This window comes from Pyxicephalus adspersus, chromosome 8 (genome assembly GCF_032062135.1).
Source record: "Pyxicephalus adspersus chromosome 8, UCB_Pads_2.0, whole genome shotgun sequence".
In the NCBI taxonomy this organism is placed as follows: domain Eukaryota; kingdom Metazoa; phylum Chordata; class Amphibia; order Anura; family Pyxicephalidae; genus Pyxicephalus; species Pyxicephalus adspersus.
The window spans coordinates 54,558,923-54,582,100 of record NC_092865.1 but is presented as its reverse complement, the minus strand read 5'-3'; the positions used below and the strand labels follow the sequence as shown (position 1 = coordinate 54,582,100).

The 23,178-nt window shown below is 45.1% G+C and overlaps 1 protein-coding gene across 2 annotated transcripts in view; it reads right to left on the bottom strand.

The window, feature by feature from the left end:
* RYBP (RING1 and YY1 binding protein) overlaps window positions 1-21,230 on the bottom strand; it is a 64,672-nt gene extending 43,442 nt beyond the window's left edge. Inside the window, exons 1-2 of one of the 2 annotated variants that reach the window (XM_072420726.1) lie at window positions 20,969-21,230; window positions 16,560-16,685 (exon numbers count right to left, since the gene is read on the bottom strand). In XM_072420726.1, the coding sequence (XP_072276827.1) occupies window positions 16,560-16,685; window positions 20,969-21,000 (158 nt within the window). In that variant the 5' untranslated portion in view covers window positions 21,001-21,230. The remainder of the gene's footprint in view (window positions 1-16,559; window positions 16,686-20,968) is intronic. The other variant, XM_072420727.1, reaches the window with a different exon arrangement.
* Window positions 21,231-23,178: the final 1,948 nt, after the last annotated feature.

The following is a 23,178-nucleotide window of genomic DNA, read 5'->3' as shown; positions in this document are numbered from 1 at the left end:
GCCGCAAAAGGGGAGGTGTACGTTTGCTTTGAGGGCCCCTTGGGAGCACACCTTAAGGAGGATCTCCGGGAGCGGATTTTAAAAGGTGAGTATGTGGACATTTTTACTCTGTTGCCTTTAGAGCGATTTAATTTGGATAAGCCAATGGGGGGGGAAGGGCGGAAGGAGGAATCTGAGTTGCGGAGACATAGGTTAATTCCGCGAACTTTCTGGAATTGGCTGCAGGCCTTTAGTATTTTGGCTAGTGTGTTGGGGGAAAAGCAGCCTGAATTGTGTGCGTCGCTTTTTTGCTATTTGGACACAATTCGGGAGGCGCACAGGATGTTTGGGGGGATGGCATGGTTGCGTTATGACGAGCAATTTCGTCAAAGGATGGCGGTGCGGCAATCGCTGCGCTGGGATCATAAAGATATAGGGTTGTGGATGAAGTTGATGTCTGGTCCTAGGATTGGGGGAGGGGGTGGTCAGCAGTTTTTTCCCGGGGGGGCCGGCGGTCAGCAGTCAGCAGGGGCGCCGGCCAACAGGAAGAAAGGGCTTTGCTGGCTCTTCAATGAAGGGGGTTGCAGATTTGGGGGGGGTTGCCGGTTTAAGCACGAGTGTTCTGGATGTGGCGGCAATCATGGAGTCTCCCGGTGTTTTAAGGCAGGGGCCGGGAAAGGTGGTGAGGGGGCTGGAAAAGGGAGTGACGCCAGTGAAGGTAGAAAGGATGCGCCCCTTTTTAGGTAAGTACCCGGATAGGGCAGCAGCTAGACTTTTGGAGGTGGGGTTTACTGAGGGGTTTTGGATACCCAGTGGGGTGGGGGTGGTGCCGGTCGAATCACGCAACCTGACATCAGCGTTGCGACATGGGGAAGTAGTTGCGGAAAAGCTGGCAAAGGAGGTAAGTTTGGGGCGGATGGGGGGCCCTTTTCGCGAACCGCCGCTGGCTGATTTGATAGTATCGCCATTGGGGTTAGTTCCCAAGAAGGAGCCGGGTAAGTTTCGTCTGATTCATCACTTATCCTTCCCGCCGGGAGCATCAGTGAATGATGGAATCTTGCCTGAGGTTTGTGCGGTGGGATACACTTCTATTGATGAGGCGATCAGGTGGATTCGTAAGTATGGGCAGGGGGCGTTGTTGGCCAAGGCGGACATTGAGGCGGCGTTCAGGTTGTTGCCAGTTCATCCAGGTTGCATGCGTTTGTTGGGTTGCAAATGGGAGGGTGAGTACTATGTGGACCGTTGTTTACCGATGGGTTGTTCAATTTCTTGTTCTTTGTTTGAAAAGTTTAGTACATTTTTGGAATGGGTGGTGCGGTCAGTGGCCGAGGTGGGTTCAATAATTCACTACTTGGATGATTTTTTGATGATCGGGCCGGCGGGGAGCGCGGTGTGCAGGGTTTTGTTGGCAACTTTGCAGCATGTGGCGGAGCGGTTTGGAGTGCCCCTGGCGGCAGACAAGACAGAGGGGCCGAGTACGGTGCTGACTTTCTTGGGAATTGAACTAGACACGGTAGCCATGGAAAGCCGGTTACCGCGGGATAAGTTGGTGGATTTGAAGGAGGGAGTGAATAGGGCTTGCGGAAGGCGGAAAATGCGCTTGCAGGAGGTGCAATCTTTGTTGGGCAAGCTTAATTTTGCTTGCAGGGTGATTTGGATGGGTAGGATTTTTTGCAGGCGCTTGGCGGCGGCTACAGCAGGAGTCAAAGCGCCGTCACATTTTGTGCGATTGTCCAAAGAGGTGCGGGCGGATTTGGCAATTTGGCGGGTGTTTTTGGATTCATTTAATGGCAAGGCGTTGTGGTTGGAAGGGCCTGTGGAGGCAGTTGATTTGGAATTGTTTACGGATGCGGCGGGGTCTGCTGGGTTTGGAGCATATTTTGGGGGAAAATGGAGTGCGGGTGTGTGGCCTCAGTCGTGGGTGGAGAAAGGGTTGGTGCAGGATTTGGTGGTTTTGGAACTGTTCCCGATCATTTTGGCAGTGGAATTGTGGGGAGTGGAATTAGCAAATAAAACGGTTCGTTTTTACTGTGACAACATGGGGGTAGTTCAAGCGGTTAACAAGTTTTCTGTGTCTTCTGTGCCTGCGGTTAGATTAATGAGGCAGTTAGTGCTTCGCTGTATGCAGCATAATATTTTTGTTTTTGCGCGGCATATTCCAGGAGTGCATAATGTTATTGCTGACGCTTTGTCTCGTTTGCAGTGGGAGCGGTTTCGTGCGTTGGCGCCAGAGGCGGAGCAATGCGGTTGTCCGTGCCCAGGCCGGTTATGGGACATTGCGTTGGGATTTTGAATGGTTTGATTCGGCGGTCGGTGAGTGAGCGCACATGGGGGGCGTATTCGGCAGTTTGGGCAGCATGGGAAGGTATGTGTGAACGGTTGGAGTTTGGGGGCACGGTAAGTGAAGCTGTACAGGTATTGTTATATTGGTTGGTACAGGAATTTTCTAGGGGTGTGTCAGTGTCGGCCATTAACAGATTGCTGGCGGGGATGGCGTTTTGGTTTAAGGGGCAGGGTTGGCGGGACCTGACTAAAGACTTTATAGTTCGTCAGGCTGTGAAGGGTTACAAGCGTGGGCGCAAGAGTCGGGATAAGAGAAGGCCTGTGTCCTTTCGGTTGTTACAGGAATTGGTGGGGAAATTAAAGGTGGTGTGTAGTGGTGGCTATGAGGAAGTGTTGTTCAAGGCAGCATTTTGTTTAGCGTTTTTTGGAGCAATGCGAATCAGTGAATTGGTTAGCCCAACAAGGGTGGTGCCGGGGGGGATATTGTTGGAAGACATAGAGTGTGTGGGGGAGGAGCTTAGCCTTTGGATCAGGCGGTCTAAGACAGATCAAGGTGGTAAAGGCCTGGCGGTGAGGGTTTTCAGATTGGGGGGTGGTTCTGAGGTTTGCCCGGTTCAGGCGGTGGAGGATTTGTTGGCAGTAAGGGGAAATAAAGGGGGACCTCTTTTGATGCATGGGGATGGGTCTTTCCTGTCTAGGTTTCAATTCACAGCGGTTTTTAAGAAATGCTTGTGTGAGTTGGGTAGGGATGGGGAAGTTTTCTCTTCCCATTCCTTTCGGATCGGGGCGGCTACAGAGGCAGCTCGGTGGGGGCTGAATGAGGCTGTAATAAAACGAATAGGTCGGTGGGAATCAAATAGGTTCAGGTTATATGTTAGGCCACATTTGTTGTAAGGTGCTGGGGGGTGTGGATGAGGCTGGTAAATGGGTATGGGTCTGTGGGGTGTGCTGAATTGGGGGTTTTGGGGATAATTTGGTGATTTATTTGTTTGTTTTTTATAGGTCTTCAGCAGTGTTTGGTCTGGATCGTGGGGCATTCCTATGTCTGGTGGGGTGCAAAGAGGGCTGATGTCAGGCCTGAGGGACGTCAGTTGGGTTTTCCCAGGAGTGAGGTGTCTATTCGCTGGATAGGCGTGCGTGGCATGCTTTGGAGCAGGATGGTGCCAGAAGTGAGAAGATGTGCGGCGCTGGATAAAGCTCCAGATGTGGTGGTCATGCACGCTGGAGGTAATGATTTGGGGAAGAGGGCAATGAAAGGTTTGGTTCGGGATGTGCGCTTGGATTTTTTGAGGTTACAGTTGGAGTTTCCGGGTACTGTTTTTGTGTGGTCTGATATTGTGGCTAGAACGGTGTGGCGTGGGGCAAGGTCTATTGAACGGATTAATAAAGCCAGGGTTAGAGTGAATAGGGAGGTGGGTAGGTTTGTGGCCAGGAATGGGGGTGTGGTGGTTAGGCATAAGGAGCTGGAGGAGGAAACTTGGCGTTTTTTGCGAAAGGATGGGGTGCATTTGAATGATGTGGGGACAGATTTGTGGTGTCTTGGTGTGCAAGATGGTGTGCAAAGAGCAATCCGAGTGTGGAGGGGCGCACGGGTGTGAGATTTCCCACCAGTGCGCTGTGGCGGTTGCGGTTTGTGGAAGGTAAGAGTCTGGTTTAATTACGGTTGGGGGGAGGGGGCACCCAAGGTGGTGGTAAACCACCCTCCCCTTTCGGTTAAGTGGAATGTTGGAGGCCCCTTGGTGGTGCTGTGCTGCTAAGGGGCCAGAATGGTATGATGGTGGTGATAAAAGGAAAGTGGTGGTGGCGGACTTTGCCTTCCGGGCCGGCAACTTAGTGGTTTTGGGTGATAGATTGGTTAGTTAAGGGTTAATGTTAACAGTGTTGAGTATATTTATGTTAATGTTCCTTTAAATGTTATTTGAATGTTATTTAAATTTATTTAAAGTATTTATTGGTTGTTTGTTATCTTAAACTATTTACATAAAGTTAATTGTGATGTTGTTAAATGGTTAATTTGTTAATAAACGGCTGCTCGCCAGCCAATTTAAATGCATACAGGTGTGGAGTTTTTATTGGAAAGGGGGAAGAGTGGGGGCTGGCGAGGAAAAGGTAAGGTTGGGTTTTAAGGGTATTTGGGGGGAAAACTGAAGGGCAGGATACGGGCTCCCCTAGTCATGGTATCTCTCACTGCGACCCCCATTCATTCTCTTCTGAGGGAACAACTTACTAGTAGCGTTTTTCCAGGGTCAGCAATTCACTGGCATGAGGAAGTAGTAACCGCACTGCAACCTCATGGCCAGTGTGAACATATTCTTACACTATACAGTCTGAGCAGCTTGGGGGAAGGGAGACTGAGGAAATGCTTCTCCCTGTCTGCAGCAGTCTGATAAAACAGAAGAATTTTTTAAAAAATTAAACAGCCATATATGATGACATGTCAGAAGTTGTTTATACAGACATAAAGGGCCCACCATACTTACTAAAAGCTGAGCAAGACTCATTGACAGGATGTCTTTAAAGTACCCCTGTGGTGGTAAATGAGCAGAAGACCCATAGGTGCAGAAAATGAACCAGCCTGATTAATTTATTCTGGCGATTAGCTGTCATCCACCACCATGTGTACAGAGTTAGACAACAAATGATCATGCATGCAGCCATATGTGTGGCCAGTGGGCATGTGACCAATAAATGGTTGTATCTGCATTTATTGCAGCGGTCTGCCCAGCTCTCCAAAGGATGATGCTGTGGCTTGACATAATGCTCTTTGCAAATACTCATTCTTCAAGGATCATTCATTTTCAACAATTATCCAACGTGTGCGTGTGGAGCTTATTCCGCGATATTGGCATTTATGTTTTGGTCTACTAAATAAATACAAAAGACAAACCAAAATAAAAACTTGAAAATTAGGCGCATAGAGAGATATCAAATTGCTGTACGGGAAGAGCACAGCTGTAAATTTCCCCCAATGATTCATCCTGTGGATCAGTACAATGTACCAGGTAGGACGCAGAATGTTCTTCTGGCAGGCTGCAGCCCTGCAGATCACGATGGAAAGTGACAGACGGCTGTCAGGATAAACCCCCAGTGACCCTTTACAAGTCTGCCGCTCTGCTCGAGATCACAGGGAGATAGACGAACAAGGATTTCTGTTTGACTCCTACCGCACATCCACCTGGGGAAAGACGAGCATTATCTGTCTAAATTTCACATGTTTTTCCTGACCGCCTGGAGGAATCTATTCTATCACAGGCCGATGTTTACAACCATCAAGCAGAAGGCAGAAGCGTGTCTGTCGGGTTTGGGATTCTGTAGACGTAGGCAGTCTGAAGAGAGGGTGCGTGATTTTACCTCCAGGGTGCACACCTTTTTATCTGGATGTAGTTTGAACATTTTACCCCTCATTTATAAGGCTAGCACTGATGAAATTTTGTGTTTTCCCGTGTTCGTTTTTTTTTCTAGGTTGTTTTCATTGGCTGACAGAACCTAAACAAAAAAACTTGTTCTTAGTGGCGGGGCCGGTTAGCTTGCAGATTTCAAACATTTGAAATCAATAGGGCCTTTAACATGTGCTAAAGCACATAAAAATGTGGAAGTGCATTTTGAACTGGCACCATTGAAAAAAAAATGTGCACGTGTTGAAGCATATATACACTTTCTATTGGCTATTCAGCAGTAGGAGCCCGTGGGAACCCTCAAGAGCAGTGGCAAGTGCAATGGGGCAAGCAGCTGATGCAGGCCAAAAAGGAGCACTGGATCAGCGGGCTTCTATAAAGAAAATGGCACTGTCAAAAGACTTGGACTGCACTCTTACATAAGCAGTCCTTGCTGTACTAGGTAAGGAAATAAAAATTGCAGGAGGCATGGGTGGAGGAGGCAAGTTTTAGCCTGGAGATAGGTTTTAAAAGGAGCTTAAATGGAAAAAAAAAAAAATATATATATATATATATATATATATAATTGTAAGTAGACAGGTTCTATACTGCAGAAGGGACAGGCCAATAAACGTACCTTTTTTTTCAAATGTAAACGAGTCGTGCATATACAGCTTAATGTAGGATCCTGACATAGCCGCTGAGAAAGAATGACCTCCTGTGCATGCAGCAAAGTGGCTTAGTGGTTAGCACAGGCCTTTGCAGCACTAGGTCCCAGGTTCGAATCTCGGCCAGGTCACTATCTGCATGGAGTTTGCAGGTTCTCCCCGTGTTTGCGTGGGTTTCCTCCAGGCACTGGATAATTGGCTATGGCCCACATTTGACCTTAGACTAGTGATAATGACATATAACTATGGTAGGGACATTAGATTGTAATATGATGGCACTATATAAATACCGTGTGATAATGATAATAATACGTCATTCTGGCCCCTCCAATCAAGATGGCTGAAGATACCAAACCTGGAAAAGGACCGAGTGAAGATGTCAGTGATGAAGTGAGAAGTGGTGAGTTTAGTTAAACAACTGTGATCAGGCAGGTAATCGCCAATCCCTTCTACAATAAACCTGCTTGCTCACAATTTTCTTGCAGCGGGAAAAAAGGGAAGTGCTGTTGAGATTTGTGCTCAAATGGTAACAAATCTGTGCACACAGTCTTAGATTAAACCAAAACTAGACATTTGATGGCGAGTACGCTGCTTGATGCTCCCTTCTGTGCTGGTCACAATCTCTCCACATTTTCCCTCCACTCAGGCCTATTTTTTTTGGACGTGTGAGGAGCCCTTATTATGTGCACTGCTGGGGAACAAAACTTTGTTGAGCACAGAAACCACCAGGAAACATTTCCCCACTAGCCAATGTTCTTAGGCACCACCGTACCATTCAGCATCACTTCTTTCCATTATGCCAGCTTGTCCCTTCTCCTTATACTGCATTGAGAACTTACTATCATCGACAGCTTCCAGTTTATACGTTTGCAGACACATCTCTTTAAAACGTTACAGTGGTAAGAGTAATACTTCACAGGAAGTCAGGTTAGGAGGTCATGGGGGTGACTGCTGAATGTGGAAGAGCCTCTCTGATCTCGGTAATAGCAGAGCTGCGGAACGCAGTGCCTGGAATCACGGCACACAGAGAACAAGCTGTAATAGCTCCCAGACCGTTAGCGTACATAAAGAAGAAGACGTCCTGGTCACCAACTTGCATTTTATTAGTCACCATGGTGACCATGATTGGTCCAGCCCTGAGCTGAGCACTATGTACCAAAGTACCAGTTTGTGAACACAGCTGCTCGCTAAAACACAAAGTCCTTGAGAAACACAGAAAGAAACTTTTCTTTCTTCATCAGACTGAACCAATTAAGGTGAAACATTGTGCAGAAAGGCAACTTCTTGACAGTCAATAGAAGAAAAAAATGAACAGATATGTGATATGCTGAAATGATATGTACATGTCTGAACAATGCTGGTGTGAAGGATCCGAGAGACCTTCATGAGGACCAAATTGTGATGCTTGGATGACTGGGTCCAAGTATCTTCACAATGGCCGGTCTTGTGAGGTGTTCTCGGTATGAAGTTGCTAGTGTCTAACAGAAGTTGTCTATGAAAGGACAACCGGAGAACAAGCAACAGGGTCATTGATGTGCAAGACTCATTAATACAAAGCAAGAGACTATCATCAGCCCACCTAGTTGAATACCACAGAAGAGCTACTGTATTACAAATTGCTGAAAAACTTAATGCCGGTCATAAGAAAACATTGGTGCATTGTATTGTATGGGTCTTGGTAGCACCACCCCGGTCAGAGTGCCCATGCTGACCCATGCCCACCACTAAAAGCCCCTACAATGGGTAAATGAGCATCAGAGTTGGACCATGTGTCTTAAAGGACCTGCTGCTAAAGTCTTGCTGCCAGTTACGATACGTCTTGTGGGGATCATGCCTGCATGGATGAGAGCTGTTTTGGTGGCACAAGGGGGACCTACCTACCCTGTGTAATATGTATGCACAGTAGATGTAGATATATTTATATAGATATACAGTATATTAACCTTGGATTTCCTTTTAATAATCTCTTCAAAGCCACACACCTATCCAATAAATATCCACCTCCAAGGATCTCCTACAGTCACAAAGACTGCCACATTGTATACATCATCAGCATATAGCAAATCCGCCTACCAGTAATGTTCTGGATTGTGGTATGAAACAATACGCAGAAGAAAAATAAAATCACATTTAACACATTTACCCTTGTTGGCAAAAGAACCCAGGGCTCCAGTGCTGCTTGGTTAAAGAGACCATGTAAAACTTAAAAAAAGGATCATGTTAACCCATATTTAAAAATGTGTGGTCCAGAGTAGACATCCTTACCTTTGTTTTACTTCATGGAAAATCCCTAACTGAAAGCAATGATATCTGAAGAACCCAGACACCATTTAGACACGCTTTATTGCTGCCTAGAACATGATATTTTAGACATGGATGACAGATAGATGACATACACTGACCTCTTCCCATCTTGGAAGCTTAGGCACCTCTCACCCTTGCCCATCAGTTCACACTGATGCACCTGTCAGTAACACAATTCCAGTCCAAGGGGACAACTTTCACTGCACCCATGGGAGAAGGTGTTGTCACCTTAAAACAGAAAACATGTTAGGACTACAGAACATCTCTTCTCATTTTAATATCAGGGCAAAGGGGTGTTCTGTAGATTACAGAAGTGAACAGGGCAGGCTTAATACCACTGCAAAGGGCACAGGACAGCACTGGATTTCGACAGGGTCAACTGATACCAAACAGATAACAAAATGCTTTCAATTGTAAATAGAAAAAAAAAGGGCAAATTAAAACAATGTATTGTTTTGCTTTCCAATCATATTAACAACTCCAAAAGGCATGCACATAAAAAGACTTTCTGTCTGGGTTTCTTTAGAACTGTGGACAAACGCACTCCTTGAAAGCAGTCTGTGAATTAATTTTCCCCGTGTGCTTTACATATATAATGTATGCTAACCAAATAGACGAGCGCCGGGAATGATACTGTAATTTGGGTGATCTATGCATTTGGCGAGTAATTGAATGGATCGCAGCGCCAATGTAAAGGTATAAGAGCAATGGCATCATCGCTTAGTGATATCCGTCACAAGCCAAATGGAATTATCAGCTGCTGCAGAGGAGAAGTGGATTCCAGGCCTGGAGAAACACTGAATGGTGAGAGCAGCACTTTACAGCCTAATAATACGCTCTGTAGAGGAGTCCTCCAGAGAGAAGGGGTGGGGGGGAGACATGACAGGCAGCAGATTAACTCCATCATTACCCAGCCATCTATCAGCATGCTGCAGCCTGCACAAGAGCACTAAACGTCAGAAATCCTATCCACAGCAACAGACCGCAGCTCAGGACAACGCTTGCAAGCATTATTTGATAAAGAAATGTGAGCAGCAAGGCCATGCATTAAGGGAGAAATACAGTATATTGCAGAGAATATTTTATTATTTTTTTGAATTTATTAGAGTTTTGAATTTCTATTTTTAGATCATTATTACCTTTTAGATCAGCCATGCTCAACCAGGGCTCTGTGGAACCCAGGGTCCCTTCAAAGGCTGCTGGGGGTTATTTGAGCTGTGGCTGATTGACCTTCTATTTGAGGATGCCTACATTCTAGGGCCAACGCCACTTGGTAGAGGCAGCTCTAATTATGTTTTTAGTTGTCTTTAAATGGTGGTATTTCAGTCACTGCTGTAGGGGTACATGCTTTCCACTAGTTACTAATTTAGCAGGCTTTTTGGATACTGGCTCCCAAAAAATTGGTTGTATTAGGACCTGGGAATTATTCCTCAAAGGTAAAAGGTGGAGAAACGCTGTTTAGGATGTTTAATTATAAATTTTATATAGGTAGAAGCCAAATGCATACCGCTACTGGTGCACTGCAAGGGTTTATTGCTCATTTATGTCTAGAGGGAACAAAAAACAAATTTTGCTTAGCTTATCCAATTGCTGCTGCAGGCTCCCCCTCGACCCAAGGGACCAGTCCCCTGCAACCTCATCTTTAAGATGCTCAGTGCTATGATTGCAGGCATGGACACCATCCCTTTACAATGCAGGACCAGAAGACCTGAACATTAGGGAGGATGCAGAGGGCCCATCAACAACCCAAAGCTTCCAAGAGAAGAGCAACAGAAGAGTGCCAACAGTGGGGAGGCTTAGGGATAGGTAAAATCATTTTTCACCAAACAGCCCTGCCTGATGCCCCATACCTGCAAGGAAAATTCTCCGTCGGAACACAAAGTCTATTGATTGCATGGTTACCAAAGGCACATTCTTTAAACCAGCCATGCTGTATGTTAATTGGGAGAATGGAAGGAAACTGAAGCAGAAACTACATGGGAATTGGGTTGCTGATGGAAAATAAATGTAGGACCCCAATTCTGTAAGCAAAACCTTTAATTAAAATTGTAAAAAAGCTTTTATCAGAAGCAGAACATTCTCTTTCTGGTGCAATCCAAATGTGTTAAAGCTTTGTTTCTCTATCTGGGCCCTGCACATGCCAGAGGGCACATTCAAGCTCCCATCAAGGGTTACATTGACACTTGCAGGGGGTATTTGGGGTGCAGACAACATAGTAGATCTCAAGATAATCAACTTTGCCAGTTGGCTAGCTGCAGCTCACTGGAGAGTATACCAAAAATGTGTAGTATGCTAATCCCCCCCCCCCCCCCAAAAAAAAAAAAAAGTTTTAAGGCAAGATATTTTGCAATGCAAATCTAATCAGTTTCTGAAATGAATCAGGGGGGTGGGGGGGGTTCATGGTCTGGGGGATGTCTGGGGGATGACCCCCAAAAGGGTACCTTCATTGAAAAACTCAGGAACCACTGCAAGATAAAATAAATGCTTCCTCAACTGTGCTCTGCTACAGCTCGGGGATGTTGCAGACTAATTACATACATTTTTAATTTCACTCCACTAAATCGATATGTTTTTGGCACCAAATATTAACCTCACAAGTAAATCAGAATCTACGGTCTCTGGCGGACACTGTGATGTTTATATTCTAGCTGAAGACGTTGTGCTAGTTACAAATTACAGTTACAGGTCAAATTCAGCTGTACAGCAGCCTCTAAAAACCTGGAATAGACAAAAATGATATCTTTAAATCTTTATTAAAACACAAAATCCCAAATAATTTAGAATTGGGTGATGAACGTATGAGTAGGTCAATGTAAATATATTGATGGTAATCGCATAGCACCCCAGGGCTGCAATTGCCACTGACTAAGAACCAAAGGCCTAGTCAAAACAAAGGCAGCCATTTTGAGGCACCATGGCAACAATAACCAAAACACCTACATTTGTGAGTAATTATCAACAGTTAAATGCAAATAAAAAAATATCACTGACATAACAATCATTATCAGAATGGACATCAGTACAGGGTTTTCAGACAAGGCCTAGAGCCATGCTAGTTGCTATGTATCACCTGAGGGCAGCCGTGTATAAAATGTGGCCCAGAGCCATTGTCTGTTCTCATGAAGAAAATTGATGGGATAAAGAAGATACAAACAGTTAATCCTTCCTGAACTATTCCCTCCTGATCCATTTACTGCCTTATCAGAGTTTCTCTCCTGAACTCTCAACCTGGCCTAGAAGGTCAAGTCCCTCAAGGATTGAAATCAAACAGCAAGGCCATAAATCTGCATTGACTTTGCTACAAATGGTTTTGCTATCCCAGGTTCAACTGTGAGCGAAAAGCTACAACCTAAAAATACAAGAATATGATTCTTGCCAAAAAAATGAAAAGGGTTCTAACTCTCTCATCTAATAACAGGGCCCATAGTAATGGTCCCTGAGGTAATACAAGGCAAACAGACAAAAAGATCAAACACAACCCCTTCAAATGTACCTTAGACCTGCATAATACCCTATCTAAATCCAATATAGGTTAATAAAAATCTTCTTATGTTGACCTATAAAAACTTTCTTTGTGTAGACATGCAAAAGACCGAGACTGTTGATCGGTGCCGCCATCTTGGATGTGATGTTAGCAGACTCAATGCTGGCACTATTGTAAACCCCTTAGCTCTTCCACTGACAAAGTCATAAAAAGGTATAAATGAAAAAAAAGGCAAAGGAGCTGGGCCATCAGACAGAAGTTGGACACTTTCAGAAAATAAAAGGGCTAGAATATGCAATGAGGACCAGCCTGGGCTTGGGAACTGCAATGGTCAACTTTGCAAGTACAGAGACGGCTTGCTAGCAAAACAAAACAAAAATAATGTAGGAAAAGCAAACATGCTGCAAGTAAGCTTTTAAAACAATTGATTTTTCTCTGTACTTTAACTTGTATTTTTAAATAGGTGACAGGGTCTCTGCTACAGATAGAACCATGAAAATGAACCCAGCACGTAAGCACAGACGACTCAAAGCATCATTAAGAGAGATCAATTACCAAAAGTGAAATTTGGACTTAAGTTTTCAGAAAATTTAAAAAAAACAGCCTGAGATTTTCATCACCTTGACTGCCCTTGTGTCATGCAACGCTTATCTCCAGGAGTCTGACAGCACCGAGTAGACAAAGTGCCATCTGCACATCTAAAAGGCCGAATTCCAAAAATTGAAGAAAAAAAAATCCTCTCCAGATTAAAGTGAAGCAACCAATCAGTTGCAATCTTTTTCTGGATCTAACCCCGGTACACTTGTTGATTTGGGATATTTCATTAAAGCAATTTTTGAAGCTTTTGGTAAACTAAGTCCTAAGCACACACAGTTTGAATTTTTTTATTTCAGGGATATAATCAGAGTATCAAAAATGAATGGACTGAAAAGTGTGTGGATGTCTTGTGGATAATCTCAGCGGGGGGACTAATCACAACTTCTGAAATACAGATGATTACCAAAGAGCGCATTTCAGAATCAATGCATCAAAAATGACTTTTAGGCAAATATTGCAATAACCCAGAATATCGTAACGGTAAAAAAAAAACACTCTGTAATTTCTCAAAATATTAACACATTAATTCATATTATTCAATTAAGTACATTTTTTGAAGGAAGGGTTTGACGGGGTTAAATAATGTTTAAATAATACCTTAACTTACTGACTTTAATCATGGCACATATGTAAACATATGCAACAGTACTTGTACCCCACAAAACTTGCTTTGATTACTGTGCAGGGGTTGAGAGGTATGCAACATGCTCAGAAGTATGAAAAGCGCAGGAGCCAGGAGTATGAAAATCACAGGGCGCAGGAGCCAGGAGTATGAAAAGCGCAGGAGCCAGGAGTAGGAAAAGCGCAGGAGCCAGGAGTAGGAAAAGCGCAGGGAGCAGGAGCCAGGAGTATGAAAAGCGCAGGGAGGACCAGGAGTATGAAAAGCACACGGAGCAGGGACCAGGAGAGGAGTATGAAAAGCACACGGAACAGGGACCAGGAGGATGCAATGCACAGAGTTGGAGTCAGGAGTATGTAATGCTTGGAGCATAGGGGTTGGGAATACATAAGGCAAAAAGTGCAGGAGTCATGTGTATATAAATGGTGTCACCACCACCACCACCACCACCACCACCAATTCCCTCTCCAAGCAAAACTTTCTGCTGAATACAAATTCCTCCCGTCTGACCAAATCTCCCTCTTAGGGCTCAACAGGCCTCAGATACAGCAGTGTCCAGCGAAATGTACATTCCACTGCAGGAGAGTGGGGGAAACAGATACTTAACACCGGAACGAGACCATGACAATGGTCCTCCAATGCCATTTAGGTTTCTCTGAACCCATTCCCTCCCCGGAAAATCTCGGGACAGCCGTGGGTCAAGCAAGAACCAAACCACGCATCTTTGTCCCACCTTTCTTTATACACAATATAAATAGGCTCAATATTTTTCTACAACAGGTGCACTTTAACCTTCATTGTCAAACAAATCTCTAAAACTGTAAAAAGAGAACAAAAAAAAATGCTGACGGTTGATAAGTGCAACTGGGTATGCACAAATATTTACACAACACCACATGATATTTTAGGCGTCTTTACGCAAATGCAATAAACCCGCACACATACCGAAACAGACTCGCTGCACCTTGTTTACTATTAACTGTCAATCACGTGCAGGAAACACTCACAGAGAATTCTCAGCCTCCTAACCAGAGTTTCAGATAACAGATGAATCATCTGTTTTCGTCCGCTTCTATGTAAATGCCTTGTTTGTGGTCCAAGTCACGTCACGGGGACGCGCTGTCGATTATTCATCCAAATCTTGCCTGAGAACGCAGGCTTGAGGGAAAGGGCGATACAATATGCATGGGGGAGGGAGGGTGTGAATATTAATTGGAGTTTTTATCTTTAGAGGAGGGTATACCGAACAGGAAGAAGATCCTCAATCACTTGATCTTTGCACCATCTGAGATTTAGATATAATGTAATCTTTATAGTCCACTTGTGTGATCTTTTACAAAAACGTGGAATTCAAAAATCGCAGATCAGGTGACCCCAAATGGGGTTCTGTAAGACTTAATTCACATGGGCAGCTGATGCGACATAACAACATGGGCACAAAATATGTGAATTCTGCCAATCTGGACATCATCAGGGGTCAGGCAAACCTTCCACAAATCTGTCCGGGATTACCGGAGGGGTAGCTGTATATGATGATATGTCCATGTGTGACCGCATTTAGACAGAACCCATGACATGTCCCATGTAGCGTCAATATTCTGCCATCCTGCATTGCTGCAACACCGTGTATTTTTATGGCGGGTTTTTAAAGCAACTCCCTGCATGCCTTGCAGTTCTCCTGGTTTACATTGACGGTTAGCTGGGGGTCACGTTGCCTACCGGACGCCATTCTACCGCTACCTCATGCTCCACGGCAGACCTTTTATCCTTGTGTAGTACTCAGTTACTGACCCGGAACAAGTATGGAGGTCAGGAGCCTGGAATCTGTGTATTTAGGTCATCGCCTCCCTGCAGTGCAAAATGCAGTCACCTCCAGCAACCAGCCTTTGTTTTACTGACTGACTGGTTTGAGATACACACCATTAAATGTACGCTTGATCCAGTACACGATCAATAATTTCCTGATCGAAAAATCAATGGAGGCAATGAGCATTAGCTGAACACTTCTCATTTGGCCCAGCATGTACTTCAAGAGCCTCTACATATAATTTTATACTGACAGGGTTCTAAGGGTAATGATGGGATTGGCTGCTGCTGAAGAACTACAAGACTGCATGCAATGAAAGACTGTACCATAAAAACTGCAGGGGAACTACAATAACCAGTATTGCTTCCCAAACACCACCGAATGAGTGCTAGAGAGCTACAGGACCCAGCATGCTCTGCTATGCCTTCATATATTCAGAACTCAACAACATAAACCAGTATGACCTGCAGCCTTCAGCTGGCAGGAAACTACAAGGGATGAGCCAGCCACCACCAGCAACTGTGGAACTACAAGTATCAGCAAGCACTGCCAGACTCCGCCATCAAAGCTGCAGGAGAACTACAAGAATCTTGCCTACTGCCACCAAATACTAGAATATGGGTAGTAGGCCCCGCCAGACTCCAGCAACTGCTGAAGAACTATAAGTTCCAGCATGAATAAATCAACAACCTCAAACCAAGCAGAACATTCACAGAACGAACAGAAGCCTGATTTGTTTTTTACTGATCCCACTTATTAACTGCAGGCAGCCTCCAGTGCAATTCTAAAAGTGTTACAAAGTATGAGCTCCCTTTTCCTGCAAACAAGGCAACAGTATTTCTCTGGGTGGATTTTTCTGAATTAACATCATTTGGAAATGGCCAAATCAGATTCCCCAGGAATCAGAAGCAAATTCAACAGCCGACCAACAGTGAGCAACTGAATATTTAGGCTCAGGCTGCATAACAAGTAATGAATATGGCATAATTTTATTATTAATGACCATAGAGAATCATCATGCCACTGCTTTAAAAAAAAATGCACCCAACGTTTAAAAAGCACAACAGCTCTGAAGCCAGGGGACAGCAACAAAAGTCAATGATGCAAAAAAAGCAAGGAGGAGAACCTGGTCGTGGGAGCTGTCAAAGTCTCTTACTGTAAATTCGTAAGGCTTTATATAGTGGTAGATCATCGCTGCAGAAGAGTGCTAAACACAGCTTCCAGAAAACAAAAAGCTGTGATAACACTCCCATGTGAGGCACACAGGAAAGAGCAAGCCAGGGACAGGTTAACTAGGAGCCAGTACTGCTGGAAGTCAAATTTCAAATATGTAATAGTAATTAAATAATAACATATTCTTTACTCCATAAGCAGCATGACCCTTAAAAAAAATTATGCCCCCCACTGGGCTACAATTAGAAGAGACCATGGATGTGGACTGTACCTGGTGGACGTTCCTTTCCGCACATCGCATATACTGCACTTGAAGGCTTCCGCACTGTTCCTGAACGTGCACACGCTACAATCCCAATATCCTTCATCTGCTGAAGGCTTTGCTTGCCTTTTTGGCCTGAAAAAAAAAAAAAAAAACAGAAAAGAATTCAATAAAACTTTCTGTGCATAGGAAACATGCATTCATACAAAAATATAACACAGGAAATGATCAGAAATGAAAACACGTGTTTTTTTCTGTGAACTGCCAACTTCCTGTCTGGGAAAACCCATTGAGGAGTCCTTTGACTTGTGCTGATGGGAACTCAAAATCTGTCATCAGGATAAGATTATAGGGGATCTAATGGGGGCATCTGTTGGGGTGACACCTAAGAAGGGGATTTTTATCACTTCCTGTTGCATCTCTGGAGCAGGAGATGAAAGTTAAATGTACCCCATTGAGACAGAGACAGCAAAATACAAACATTCAGGTTTTTTAACTCTTCACTACCCCATTCATACTGTAAAAAAACTTCAAACATTCATCAATCAGCCAAAAGAATGAAGCTCCCCTCCAATATTGTGCAGGCACACCAAAGAAGCTCTAGTCCCCTCCAGGCATGGCCTCCACAAGACCTTCGAAGGTATTAGCACCAGGATTGAGACTCTTTAGGTCACATGGTTAATGCCAACATATCCCTTTTCCATAGTGCAACCGGCTGCCAACCTCTGCCCAGGTAATGGCACACCAGAACCTTGCCATTCAGAATAAACCACAGCAGACGAGACCACCTTCTTGCATTGCTCCATAATCCAGTTCTGATGCTTACATGCCCAGCGTAGGCACTTCCATACTGCAATGAACTGTTTACTCTGCTTCCTTGTTCTCAAAGGTTTTTTGGCAATTAGTGCTACAGGGATCAGTCTAGATGGGAGAGATCCCCGCCATCATCAACCTATACCAAATAACAGGTATACTTCCTCCCTATGTCCAAAGATTTCAGCACTGCAAAAGTCAAGTTCTTTGGATCAGGGACAAGTATAGAAGTAACAGTTGACCCCCCTCAATGATGGCACTGCCAATGTGTCTTGGGCAGCCATGACCTATTGCCAGTTCACCAGTTCTCCTTCCTTGGACCACATTTGGTAGGTAGTAACCACTGCACAACAGAAACACCCAACAAGACCGTCCAGTTTGCAGATGATCTGCCACCATAATTTGGTCCATGTCATTGTCCCACTCTTGCCCATTTTTGTTGCTTCCAACATATCACCTACAAGAACAGACTGTCCACTTGTTGCTGAATAACCCACCTCCCCTCTATTGTAACCACCATTATCATCCCTTTTCACAGAAGTGATACCTCTACCATTGCAGAGTTGTTTTATAACGTGCCTGTTCCATTGTTGTTATTCTGATCCCTATCTTCTTTACTCAATGACTCTCTAATCTGCCAAAAGTATGCACGACTTTCAGACTTTACAAACTGCATGTCTGTTCCCCTTCAGCATCCTAAAGGAAACAAAAACAGAATGACACATGACCTGCAACTTTCAATGCCATTCCGAAGGGTGGCCCCAATATTTCCCTCCATGACAGGTCCTCTTTAAGGCTCCAATAGTTCCCAATGACTCATACATTCCGGAGCGCAGTCACATCCCTTCCTCAAACACTATACAGAAATCAAATCCAAGTGCCTTCCAAATACAGCGTTGGTTTATTTACACAGCGTTTAATTACACCCATTAGCAAATATGTAAAACGCTAGCAGCGCTGGACCCAATTCAATTGAAAGTTGACACGACTATGTGGGGGACAAATATTCCCAACAACTAACTTCCTGTCCAGTCTTCTCATAGGATGGAGAAGCAAAAGAAAAGATGATGTCATCAGTCACCAGGTCTCCACTTCCTGTAACATAGTGACAACATTGATCTTTCTGCTATGTAAATGTACAGCGGTGTTGTCACTTCCAGATAGGGCCAGGTTTTAAAAGAAACTTTACATAGGATAAAAACAAATTAATCAACTTTGGATAACATTTTAGGCAGTTACAGCAATGGTTTGTAACTCTTTTGAAAACTAGTCAAAAATAAATAGTTGACATGGTAAGCAGTGTTAAAAAGGTACGGCCCAACCATCACTGGGGGCTTGCTACAGGAAGTGGAATAATGACAGGTCTACTGGCAGGATGAACGGGGAATAAAACTGTTACAGAGGAGACTTAGAATAACAAACAAATGGTTACCTGTCTTAGAATAACAAAGCTGTGTAATGCCAATGACAGCCCATACCATGGCATTGCAGACCATTCCCTCTAATAAATGCTAGTTACCTGGTCATCATGCTTGTCTGCAACGGAACATATAAAGAAATCAGAAAGCTGATACATGTTTATATTATGCTTGTTCCGGGACGATAGCAGGAAACACGGCAATTACAGCCCTATTACAAATCACTTGAAAACACAAGACAACTATAATGTAACTTAAATGTCAAACACACAAAAAATTCATGAATGTCAAAATTAAAGGAAACCCGTCATGAGCAAAAATCCGAAATGCTAGCTGTTTGGCTGATTCAGAAGTGGAATGTGACTTCAATGATCAGCATGCTTGTTCTGGGTATTGCCAGGAAAGTGGTATTATAGAAGACAGTAAACATTGCCAATCCTCATTAGGCTTAAGGTGGATCAATAGACACAGTATGAGACAATTCCACCTTAAAAAACAAAAAAGAACAAAATCGGCCAGGGTTCATTTTTTTTTTGCTGTCAATGGAATGACATGTCCTGGCTGCTGAATGTACCTGCCAGCTACTTTTTACCATATCAACCCCCCAGTGGGTGCCAATGCACATGCAAACCCAAATGTCCCGTCTCGTTTTCCTACAAACTACGCCAATCGATCACACTGCCAGCGAAGGTGAAACAATCACCGAAACTTCACCAGGACCAAGCAAGGTGACTACCCACTGAGTAACTTTTTTAATTTTTTTGCTACCTACCCAACCAGCAAAAGCGAACGCTCATGCAGCCTGTCAATTTGGCGTCTGCAGGGGGCACTAGGCAGCACGGTACCTTCGATTAAATTTGCTGCCCTTCAAATTAACCTTACGTGACCACGGGGGGGCCTGGGACACAAAAATAACCCCTCCGGGCCGGGAAGAGTTAAAGAGTACCATCAAAAGGAGAGGAAGGGGGGAAATAAGAAAGCGGCTCATTCTATGGCTCCTTTTAATGACTTGCATCTTCTACAGCCTGATGCCATGCAATGGCTCTGCCCTCACACCTCATCCACCCCCTTCTTTACTTCTTTCTTGTGCCAGTGCCCTAATTGTCAGCCTTTACCAGCGATGCCCGTGCCATCCTCATACGTCGCAAAGGAGGATAGATCGCCCTTTGCAGCCGCGACATCAAACCCCCACCACCACGACCGCCATTCTCACTCATTTTCCCCCCCAACTTAAATGGGCACGGTTAACCCTTTCTTGTCCCCCTCACTAATGCAGAAGTGGCATCAGGAAGGAGTTAATAAAAAGACAACAAGACAACACACCCTACCATGCAAAATAACACAAAAGACAAAGCAGCCATCGCCGGCATTGACATAGAAGACATTCCAACCACCCACCGTCTACGTTCCCTTTTCCATTGACCCCCTACCCCCCCCCACCACCTTCTTACCCCCTGCACCCCCCATCCTCCTATCATTTGCTTACCCAGCAATAAAGGAATATTATCAAGCGATAGGGGGGGTGCTGATGACTCTAATCATTTATTTGGATTTTTAGGGCCAGTGAAGGCGTTTCGCTCTCCTCTCCACCCTGCTCTGCTTTTTTTCCTCTCTCTCTCCTGGTAAATATTCTCTTTGTCTGAGGCTCAGTGCAGGGAGTGTGTTATGTGTCTGAAAGGCTCAGCCGCCATAGCACAGCTATGCCCTGGCGCACTTCCCCTCGGCTCCCTATAGATCATATACATTAGGAGCAGCTCAGCATGCAATGGTGGGATATTGACAGCGCCGGGAGGGCTCGCCTATTAAACCACCCCCTCCTTTTTTTTTTTTTTGCTATTGTCTATGGCCAAAATTGGTGTTTGCATGGTTAAAGGGACTGTTGATTTTTTTTTGGAATTGGCATAGATGGTGCAAGCATGCAAAATGGGGGGGGGTGATACCTCCATATGGCTGCACAGGGATGATATACCCTGAGAGGTGATCACAGGGGTAGGTGGGGGGGTGACTCCAGATGGGAGGGGTATAAACAAGACATCAGATTTGGGGAAGGGGCTGATTCTGCAAGTAAGGGTGCAAAACAAGGAAGGAAAGGAGGGTGGGGGGGTATTATCTCTCCATCTGGCTGCATGGCATAGACAGGGTATAAATAATTACCCCATACCCCTCCCCCATCCCTCTGCACTGTACCTGGTCGGGCTCTTCTTGTCGCCCATAATCATGAATGTAAAATCCACGCCTGGTGCACCCTCCCCCCTTGTGGTGATCTGCAGGGGGACCCCCCCCAAAACACCTAGAGAGACAGAGGGGGGATCAGGGGGGAGGTGCAGGGATGGCAGTTGATGAGGGTGGCTGGTATGGTTCCGGTCGCAGCGGATGGACAAGGGGGGGTTGGGAAGAGAAGGGGGGGAGTCCGGGATCAGCCCCAGCCGTGCTCTCCTCCGCCGATCCGCTGCCAGACTGCACACACCAGTCACTCAGGGACGGAAGGAAGGGCGGGGACACGGCCGACGTGACGTCACAGTAAGCGGGCAGCCAATGGCTACGCGAGGGGGCTTTAAAAGTCCAGCACTTGGCAAGTGGGGAAGGTGAAATGCTCAGCCTGGTGCTGGAGGGTGGCAGCTGCTGCAGCACCTCTTCTCCTTCACCCACCATGACTCTCTGCACTGTGCATGTGAAGGCATTTCCTTGTGTAATTGCTGATCATTATCACCAAGACAGGAAGTGTGAAATAAAGAAATGTAGAGTTGTCATCCAAAGTGAAAGAAATTGCTCCAGTGGGGACACCTGATTTAATCTTCATACCGGTGCCAAATTTTAATTCCTGGAGATGGCTGTCTAAATTCTCTATTTATAAAGCAGTAAAACTGACATTCCCCCAAACATTCCCTGGTGAAGAATGTTCCAGGTCCATGTCTTTCAATGGCAGTGATTGATTTCCACCAGGGAATGTTAGATTCGCCCATTTATAAATTCAGCCCCATGGGGTCTGAGCAGGTGCACCATATTGTTTAATGATCGCCTTTTGTAGTGCCCATAGTGGGGGTGCCTGTAGCAGATAGGAATTTGGGGGAAATTTTCTTTGATTTCCTGTTGTGTCTCCAATGAGAATAGGCAGATCTGCCTAGGTTTGGGTTGTCCACATTTTCCTGCTCAAAATTTATAGAAGCCAATAGGGAATAAAATTCTGTTCAACTCTGGCTATATGAGCAAGCTAACAAAAGGCATGAGAAGCCGGGCAGTGCCGCGGGGGCAAGCACCAGGGCCAAAATAAACCAACAGTTACAAAAATGATATAGTTCAGGGCCAGTGGTGGATGGTCAGGGGTGCAGAATCCACTTGAGGCCCCCCTGCTGAACTGGCCAGGGACACCTGTTGTCTACGGAGGGTTTTGGACCCTTGTGCATTGGCACACTTTGCACCTCTCTAAATCTGCCCCTGCTCAACATTAGCCCTCCAGGGCCATATACAGGCCAGGGACACAATGACTTCTTTATTGAAAGTGCTCCTGGCCCTCAGGGGTTGTTTTGGGTTAAAGCAAGTCTCTCCCATTTAGGGCAAGGGGACCGGTTCTCTTAAAGGATCCAATCACCCATTGATTCTCATCTGCTACACTGTTTGCCTACAGTAGCCTAAACCCTGACCCCTGTGCAAGTTCCCTAGTCTGTGTCAGAGCTTACACCGGGTTAATGACCCTCAGATGCTCCCCATACCCAGAATTGGTCACATTGCCCTAAATTAGTGACTGGTTGCCCAACAATTTCTTGTAGGTCCTGGAAAGTCTGTTGGTGAGTTCTCTCCCCTGCGGCTCAACTCTGCACCCTCGTTGTGCCAATATGCAGGGGGTTCTGCCAACCCTGCCAATTCTTTTTTTTTTTTTATTATGGAGAATGTAACAGGAGGGAAGACCCCCCCATGAAGATGTGGGGTCACACCAAAAACTCCCAGGTGGACAGCTGCACAGCCGGGGATTATGAATGAGAGATCTCACTGCGGAATCATCTACAACAGATGGGAATCCAATGGCTTATTTAGGGGCCACTGAAGTGGACCTTTCACTGGTTCATTTACACTGGCTGATCCCCTCCATGGAAAGTTAGAATTATGCTTCCCTTACCCCCATGCTGATGGGGACATCTCCATCTTGTGCAGCGCAGAGCAGGAAAATTCTTGCAAAGCTTATACTTTACATATTAAATGGCTACAGAACTGTTTCTAGACATACACATGCAACATCTCTCTGTAACTCTGGTATTTTCAACATGTCCTTCGTTAGCATGTGAGAACTACTGTACAGTACTACCGAATGCCTCCAAATGCTGCTTCTTCCTCTACCACACTGAGGCCTGCTGCACAGTGGAATGCAAGAGGTTGATACTTAAGTCAAGTTCTTGCACTCA